We start from the raw sequence: 9,604 nt of genomic DNA, 5'->3' as shown, positions 1-9,604 counted from the left end.
TTACCATTTACCATTTACCTCCAGTATACACACACACACACACACACCTGCCTACATACACACAACTGACAAACATCAAGAGATGTACACAAACACCCTCAGAAACAGCTCAAGCTGCTGTATGTTCAGTGTAAATCCTGTCGCCCATAAGCAGGGTTTGGATTCATGCCAAACAGGGAGTACAAATCTAAATCCAGACAGCTAAGCAGGCAACTGTACAAACAGCAATGTCGAAGGAAGGCTGGATAGCTTTGCATTTTGTGTTTAAGCTGTAAAATTGTTTATGTTACTTTGTAGTACATAGTGTCATACGGTATTTAAGGAAGTATTTTAGGTTTTTTACTATCCCATTCTATTAGGCACTATAATGATACTGGTATTATTCTGGTATTATTTCCTAATTTTACATATTGTGTCCTCATTATATTAGCGATATATTTGTGTAGAGCATGCATCTTGGGAAAAGATATGGGTATATTCTTTGGGTAGTTTTTTCTTATCTGAATTGGGGGTCTAATGAGTTTCAAATGCTGTTTATATTGTAGACATCTGAGACACAACTGGTAAAACAAACAATGATATTAGCCTAATAATTATTTAATCTTTAAGTAGAGTTAAAACAATAAATTACATTTCCAGCCACTGAAGGTTGATGATGACTGAAAGCTCCAGAACAGCTACTAATTGAACCTTGATGTAAAATTGTTATAGTTATGTCATATTACAGGCACTTTGAAAAGGCTTTGAAGTGAAATAAGTCAAGTAAGTGTGTGATATCTTGATGTAAAAACTGTTTCACACACTTTGTTGCATCAACAGTTTGTTGTGTCTACCATAGATAGCAGTCCATCTGCCTGAGTGTGTCAGATTAGATTGTTAGATTTGACTAAACTGTGGTAGCTTTGTTAGCTGTAATGCATTCCTCTGTAAGAAATCAGTCATTTGTTGCCTACTGGATACTGTTGTGTAGGATGTGGAGGGGATTACCTGGAGCTTGGCGTTCTGTGTCTGTAGTGTTGTATTGTTCTCCTGTAAAGAAGCAGTCTGCCTCTGCACGGCCACTATCTGAGCCTGCAGGTTGGAGCTTTGAGTTTCCAGTTGTTTGAGCTGGCTCCTCAGGGCTGCCTTCTCAGCCTGCAGCGTGGCATTCTGGGAAACACACACACATAATATAAAGACATAGGAGAGGATATTCAAAGAGAGTGAATAACCAAATGTGTGTGTTCACCATTCATAATGGAAAAGCCACATAAGCCATCCTAATATTGTGCTAACTTACATTCCTCTCCACCTCAATGAGTCTGTCTTTGACTTTCAGCAGTTCCCTGGTAGTTTCATGACTCTCTTTCTCCCATTTGTTGACAGCCTGAGGGTCCTCCCCTCCTCTAGGGGGCGAGCTTTGCACCATCCTCTCCTCCTCCTCCCTCTGACGCAGTGCCTCGTAGTTTTTCTTAACCTGGACCATGGACACACGGGAGTCAATACATAACTTGAGATGTTTTCTAGTGCTCTTTAGGTCGAATAAAATAAATTCCTCCAACATCCGAGACGGCTGAAAATGAAATACTGCTTCAGGCTTGACTGTAAAATCACTAAATGAAACTGGTAGAATACAATATGAGTAATGGTAAAGCAACAACAGACAGCATCCATTAGAGTCCATCCACAGATGCCTCAACTTTTAGCTTTTGATCTGATTTGTGTCAGCAAGTTCAAAATACAAACATCCTCCACTCCACCTCTTTCACAGACTCCTGCCGCCTCATGAATAGATAAACTGGCAATAGAAGTGAGAGAGTGGATAAATAAATAATGTATCGGCTTTGAAAGCCCTGTTTTCAGTGTTTCTAGTGTTTTAGAGTGCAAAGGATGGAATTTGGGACATGTTGTTCTCAAGTGGAGGTTGGTGTTTTGGCTTTGTGGGAGGTGATTGTTTGTGGAATGCGTTTTCATTACTGGGTCTTCTGTTTTGTGGCTGAGCAAAGCATCTGAATGCAACAGATCCAAAACAATATATGTGTGTGCGCATGCATTTCTTTGTTTAAAAGCATGGATCTGTGTGTGTGTGTTACTAACCGTCTTGAGCTCCTGGCGAAGTTGCTGGTTGAGGTTTGAGGACTCTTGCAGTCTGGCCTCCAGGGCGGCGATCTTCTCCTCTTTAATCTCCAAAGATGATTTCAGTGTCGACTCCAGTTTGGTTTCCAGGAGTCTAAACCTGAAAATAAATACTCAGTTAAGCTCTTTGTGTGTTCATTGGGCTCAGAAAACCTCCCACTGGACGATTCTGCAATAAACTCAATTATTTCTAAACTTGATCTAAAATGGCTGATTTATTTAGAATCCCAACTTTACTGATCAGTTTAAATGATTCTGATGCCAATATGTTAGTACTTATTTTAGTTGTAACCTGAAACCGTTTTAAGAGCCATCAGTGAATATTGTTTGTGATTCATTTACCTGTCGTCAGAGCTCTCATCGTGCAGCAGCCTTTCCTTATTCAGTCCAATCTTCTCCAGCTCATGGGTCAGTTTCTCCAGATCATTATTCATCTGCTGAGTCCGCAGCTTCTCACTCACAAGCTCCTAAACACACACCACACATACACACGCACACACTGAGTAACTCGCCTTCCATTTATTCATAATAACTAATAATGAAGATGCATGATTTAAATAGAAAAGAGTCAGTATCAGAGTAAGTAAGTCAATATCAGAATTAATAATAAGAATCAATTCCCACCAACAATCATCTTTGTTTCTGTGTTTTCAATAACTTCCCACCAAAACACGTCAACAAAGCAAGCATGTATTTCATTTCAGTTACATTGTTTGACACTTCCAGTATCAACAAATGATCATAAAAAACAAATAAGTCTCAGTTTAGGGAACACTAATATTTGCAGACTAACAACGTGAGGGCCAGTCTTACCTCTCTGAGTGTGATGAGGGTCTTCTTATCAATGGTGGCCTGTTTGACCAGCTCCTTGTTCTCTCTCTCCAGGTCTTTGACCCTTGTGCAGGAGTCCCTGAAGAAGATCATCTCCTTGCCCATGGTTCGATTCTCTTTCTCTAAGCTGGAGATCCGCTGGTTGTTGTCATCCAGCTTGGAGTCGCGAATTTCGGCCTGCTGCCTCAGCCGCTTGTTCTCCTTCTCCAGAAGCTTCTTGTCTTTCTCTAGCTGGGAGCTTTCCTGCTCCAGAGTCTTGTTCTGGGGGGGTGACGGGAGGTAATGGAGAGATAAAACGTCATTTGATGGGATTACTTTTAGTCTAAATGCCTTGTAAATACATGTTTGGCTAAAAGAGGACATAGATTAACTCAAAGGGTCAATAATCAATTTTGAAAAATAATCTGGGATAATCCAACTCTGCTGGAAAACATGCTTTGATTTTATCAGAATAAACTAAAAAAAAAAGTGGCAGTGCTGCTCGAGTGCCAAATAACACATTTTGACTAATTTTAATAAACAAACGAGATGTGCTGTGTCATAAACTACTTTCTGCATTACTCTCTGCCTCAACTACAGTTTTTGGGCCAATCTGAATGACCCCATTCTGCCAAGCAGAATCAGACCATCCCAAAATAAGTAACTGAGGCTGTGTCAGTAAACCACCTACAGCTATCCCATTTGATGTTGTACCTCTTATGCTCCAGACCGAGTGCAGTCCAAAATGTGTCTAATTTCTTAACGCAGCCTTTTCCCACATGTCAGCACATGTGATTATTGCTGCTGATTTAATGTAGCCTATATGTTTTTTTTGTGTTTTTTTTTGACTACCTCCTGCTCCAGCTGCTCCAGGCGTTTACTGGAGATCTTGAGCTCCTCCAGGTTGCGTTGTAGAGTTTGATTCTCCGTCTCCACCTCTTGCACCTCTGCCTCCAACTGCTGGATCTTCTTGCTGCTGTTCTCTAAGGCCTTCTGCAGGCGCTGGTTCTCTGTATCTAGGCCCTGGTAACTCATCTGGGAGAGAAAAAGCCAGATTAGGATATTAAAAGCATTCATGAACTAGTTGTGCCGCTCCCTGATGCTATTATATGCCAGATCCCCTGTAACTTACCTGCAAAAATATTCATTGGTGATAATAAATTTATGGTGTAAGGTGCCTTTAAGGCTGCTATGCCACCACATTGTCACCTTTTTTTTGGTTTTCCATTATGGATAGTACCTGGTATCTAAACTTTTTTGGTACCACCTCCATCAATGTTCCAAACGAGCTGAGCTGATACTAAAAGGTGACGTGAAAACAATGCAGACCACTGATTGGTCGTGTAACACGAGACCACCTGCACAAGTCATGCATTTTTAAATCGCCAAGCTTCTATCAATAGCGACCAGAATTTTTTTTATGGTAAATTGATGAAGTGGAGACGTATCAAGAACACCACCCCCTCATATATTCTGTCATAAGAGTGACAGCTTCTTTTTGTGTACGTACATAGTGGGTGGATGAGCATGAGACAGAGCGAGAGAGAGCAAGTGGTGAATGCGAGCAGTGCATAGGGAAAGAGAGCAGTGAAGTTGTCAATCTGTCAGTAAATGTACAGTTTAGGTTACAGTTTGTCAGGGAATAAAGGCAGCAGCAACTCAAGGCCAAAGTAAACTCCTGTGTGTTGTTTCGGTTTGATGCTAAGCTCCGCCTATGTTGAAGAGGTACCATCCAAAGTACTATCTACAGTGAAAAACTAAGTAGAGGCAGAGTCGAACCAAGGCGTACCCTATAGTGGACATAAGATATAAGTCTACAACTAGTCTGTACGAGCTTGTGTAGTCACATGGATGATTTTAGCTGCAACTCACTGCTCTTCAGACCAACAGACTTGAAGTCTTACCTCCAATCTCTCCGTCTTCTTGGACGAGGCTTTGAGCAGTTCCAGGCTGCGCTTCATCTGACTCCTCTCACTCTCCAGCTCCCTGTTCTCCGCTTCCAGCTGAGCGGCCTTAGCCCCTGCTGACCGGAGGCTTTCGGCCGAGCGCCGAAGCTGCAGATTCTCCTGCTCCAGCTGGGAGTTCTCCTTTTCCAGAGCCTCCAGCTGGAAGGCCATGTTTTTCAGAGCGTCCAGCTTCTTCTTCAGACGACGGCCCTCTGCCTCCAGCTCAGTGTTCTCCTTCTCCAAAGAAGACACCTACACACACAGAAGTGATTTATAAAGATGAGCAGTAAATTAACTGTCTGATGTTGTGTTGTGATATGGTAGCCTTATTCTATGCTGCTGGCACAGCTTCAAATGTAGTATTAGATAATGCTTTAATGTTTAATATGAAGTCATTAAAAATGTTGCAGTCATATCGAATTCCACATTTTTTGCACTACAAATGTTCCAAGAGTAAATCAAATAGTGAATTAGAGTGAATATGGGTAACTAAATGCACCGGACCTTTTCACAGGTGATCCCAAGGCTGGCAACTTTCTTCTGCAGGCTCTCGTTGTCTCTTTGCAGCTTCTGGATCTGAATCTCCAACTCCTCTGCTCTCTCTCCTCTCTCCTTCATTACTTCAAGCTCTTTACCTGTATTTAAAAAAAAAACAAAGATACTAACATTAACTCTTCCAAACAACCCAATCCTGTGAATTCAAAATTAAAAAACAAGGAATCTGATGTAGAGAAAAGGAAACCAGATACTAAAGTTACCTTTACAAAAAAAAAAAAAACACACATCCACCCTTATTGAAGTAAACCACAAAAATGATTAGAAAACAACACTTACGTAGTTGTTTCCTTTCAAACTCCAACTTATTGAGTTTGGCGGTTGTCTCGCAGATTGACTCGTGCAAAATGCGATTCTCTTTCTCCACATCCTTGACCCGGGCCTCAGCACCAACCTGGCAGCGTTGACGCAGAGACGACACCGTCTGGCCCAGGTGCTTGTTCTCCTGCTCCAGACCCTTCATCTGCAGAACAGACAGTTTCAGTGATGGCTTAGGGTCATGTTTAATATAAGAAATTCACTCATAAACTTGAGTGCAGTAAAGTTTATAGCATGAGACTACTTGTATGAGCTGATGAGATTTAAGAAATTAATAGTAAGCACCAACTTGCTTGCAACTTTCATTTAGGTTAATTATAGAGGGGAAATAAAGAGCAGAACTGAAATGCAGAAACACAACACCATCTTATAAGGGTTATACAAAACTACAGTTCATTTGAATATCATGTGTTTTGGAACAGCACTGCATTAGTAACATCTCATTATGTTAATAACCAACTGGAGATAATTGCCCACAGTAAGTTGTGAGTACAGCATGTTGTGTCTTCACTGCCTTTCTAGCTCATCAAGGCCGGATTTTACAAATCAGATGGATAAACTAATCGAAGGTGTCAGATTTGGGTCTAACAGCTTTAAAGTCCCTGCAGACACACAGAGTGACTGTATCTGGGCCACAGAGTGCCAGAAATCTGTGTAGTCAATAAAACATAGTGGTAGTACCACTTAAATAGTTTTTTGAGCCAAATAAAAATCAATTTCACAAAGATTTCTCTCAAGAAAACTCTGTATAGACTTGAGTAAATTACACAGCTTAGTCATGTTCTTTTCTCGGAGTTTCCTGGAACAAGAATCAATGATGGTTGTGTAAGCCCTGTCTCAAAGCCCTGTTTGTCTGACTGTGTTGGTGTATCCGACCATATGCTTGACCAGTTTGCAGACTGCAACGTTAACTGTATTTTAAAGCAGATGAATGCTATTATAGTCATTCTATATTAGGTTAACTGTGCTAACTTGGTCTGGCATCTTGAACACAGGGGGTCTAATTAGTCAATAGTTATTCAGCAAAAATGTGGCACTCTGGAAAAATAGCACACAAACATAATCACTCAGAGGATTTAATACTCCTAAATACTCCACACATTTTCTACTGATGGTAGAAATCAAGAATACGTGCCACTAATTTAACATGGTGACCATCAGGTTTTGGGATAAACTTCAAATGAAATCATTGTGTGTGTGTGTGTTTGTACCTGTCTCTCAGAGTTTTCTCTGAGTGTTTCCAGAGTCTTCTCCAGCAAAGCCTTCTCTTTCATCAAATCAGTACTGAGTGACTCAGCGCTGCGGAGTGACTCTCTGTCTGCTGCCAGTTCACTCCCCAATTGCTCCAACTGTAAACAATAACGTGACATCTTAAAATAATGCATTGATAATCAATAATATCTTGATTAAGTTTTAATGTTTTGTTTGGTGTTCATAAAGAAAACTGATGCCATTTCAGCATTGTTTTCCCCTTCAGTTACAGATATCATGATTTCATTACATCCTATGTTGCAGTATCACCTGTATTGTGGTGCCATTATTATTGTGGCCAACGTATCAAAGTGCGAGAGTTAACCTGTGATTCGCAAAGAAGTTAGTTCAATTATTAATCCATGATGCAAGCACATAATGCATCACCTCATTCTGTCACAACTCTACACACAAGTTCATTTACACACACACACAACGACACAACACGACGAAACACACACCAGCACAGAGACAGACACACACACAGCACCACAGCAGCACCACAGATAGACATTAATGTTAGGCTTATCTGTCTATCTTTCAGGATTTGTACGTAGAGATGGCCAGTTGCATTCGCCATTTTAATGTGTTTTGGCTCCTACGACCCGGCAAAGTCACTTTAGAAATAAATTTTCACTCCGCGGATTTTCCTTTGTGACGAAAAAACACACACCTCGCTTCATGCTTCTTATTCAGACGGCGGGGAGAAAGGTCTTATGTTCTTTGAAAAAGTGAGAGAGCTTCTCCTTAGCGAGCGGGGGGCGTTCGAGGGTCAAAGACTAGGAATAAGAAAAGGCAATGCACACTGGCCTGGATTACAGCCTTGCTTTCAACCCTCTCCTTCCTCAGCACCTCTCTCTTTATATTCTTCTCCCTCTTTCTCTTAATTCTATTCCCACTGTCACTGTGTGAAAAGACTTAGAAGCCAAGTTTTCAGGGTGATACTATGACAGAGTGCTGTCCAGTAGTCGCTAATTTGTGGTGGTGAGGACATACTGTATTTGCCGAAGGGCAGTAGAATAAATAAAACTTAGGCAAGGTCTAACTGAGGCTTGCAAAGTGGTTTAAAAGATACAGCATGGCAGTATGATAGTATCATCCATTGAACTACTGATCCAGGCATGTCTCACAGAAATGAAACACTTTTTTTCGGGTACGTACAAAATGACACAACACAAGTATGTCCCAACAATGATCAGTTCGTGTTCTTTCTTTATTTATTCCTATTTATTTCAGTTGTCATGTAGATGATTCAGCAAACTATACTCTTGTGATTCACAACCTATACAATTTAATTACTATTGAGCACTTATTAAAAATGTGGAGAACATAGTTTGATAGGAGAGGGAGAGCTTATCATGTTGTGCTATTTTTTGCTATTCAAGTTTATTTAGCATTATCTCATGTTTTCGCCACGTATAGAAGGAAACAAATCATAGTTTAATAATAGAAAAATCAGTACCACCAAGGGCACACCAAATTTTTTACAGAAACACACAATATAAATGATATACTTCAATATATATTTGATGCTCTACTAAAATGCTGACATTCATGGGATTTCTGTCTTCTGAGGTTGTATCGTTGTACTTGGCACTTATTGGCTCGTTTTCATACTCCAGAGTGTCCTTCTGGGTATACGCCACATTCTGCATCCTCCTAAGCTCCTCCACAGTCTCTTCAGCAGGTCTGGTTGCTTGTCTGCCAGCTATCAACAGGCCTCGCTGTCTCGAAGGGGATATCAGCTCATTCACTGTTTCTCCCCAAGAAGACTGTTCATGAGGCTGAGTCGAAGTGATGGCGAAGAACATTGTGATTTTAAACTCAATGTTGAAAGTTAAGCTCATATTTACTTTGGTAACAAATAACTCAAAATTATGTTAATTTTTGGATATTCCAAGTCAAAACCAGAGACAAGAATAAAAGACACAGCAGTAATAATTATTTTAAAAATTGTACATTATAGAATAAATGTCATACAAATTGCTAGGTGCAACTTGCAGGTCTTAAAAGCTTTAAAGTGCCATATATAAAATATCCAATAGCTATAATCTTAGACAGTTTTAAAATATCCAAACCACAGATTATAATGAAATTAATATATAATAAGGGAGAAACCAGCGGAAGAGCTGAATAAGAGTCACGGGGGATAAATAAGGGGCCAAGGACCAATGACCAAAAAAAATATTCTGTTTGGCTGTTGATAAAGGTCATTGGTCCCTATTTGCAACTCACCACGATTCTCATACACTATATATATATAGATATATAGATACTATATATATTATACAAACTTATGCTTCCAAAGTCACAAACTGAAACCATGTTCTTGTTCTCTGGTTTTCTACCTATAAAACAGTCAGAAGAAATTGCTCCATTAATAATAAGGATCTATAAAGACATATATACATGCCTTCAAGCACAAGGTTTCTCCTCCAACCGAGCTTCCTCCCATGCGCTTACGGTCCATGTCGCCGCTCCCTGGAGATAACCGAGAGATAGATGGTGTGTTGAGATAAACAGATCTGCATGATGAACACTACTACGCACTAACAATACACCACTAAACCACTACTACCAACCTACTATTTTTTTATTAGAGCTCTACC

The 9,604-nt window shown here is 40.2% G+C and overlaps 1 protein-coding gene across 1 annotated transcript in view; it reads right to left on the bottom strand.

The window, feature by feature from the left end:
* LOC118329327 (girdin-like) overlaps positions 1–9,604 on the bottom strand; it is a gene marked incomplete in the record, with an annotated part of 71,689 nt that overhangs the window by 13,716 nt on the left and 48,369 nt on the right. The window contains 10 exon segments of the mRNA XM_035663451.1: positions 988–1,149; positions 1,280–1,456; positions 2,077–2,215; positions 2,458–2,582; positions 2,929–3,207; positions 3,778–3,960; positions 4,830–5,123; positions 5,376–5,506; positions 5,706–5,889; positions 6,956–7,093. Of these exon segments, the coding sequence (XP_035519344.1) occupies positions 988–1,149; positions 1,280–1,456; positions 2,077–2,215; positions 2,458–2,582; positions 2,929–3,207; positions 3,778–3,960; positions 4,830–5,123; positions 5,376–5,506; positions 5,706–5,889; positions 6,956–7,093 (1,812 nt within the window).

This window comes from Morone saxatilis, unplaced genomic scaffold, assembly GCF_004916995.1.
Source record: "Morone saxatilis isolate NCDOM2014 unplaced genomic scaffold, NCSU_SB_2.0 Contig19, whole genome shotgun sequence".
Classification (NCBI taxonomy): Eukaryota; Metazoa; Chordata; class Actinopteri; family Moronidae; genus Morone; species Morone saxatilis.
Note: the sequence above shows the minus strand (reverse complement) of the source record. Positions and strands in the feature narration are given on the sequence as shown.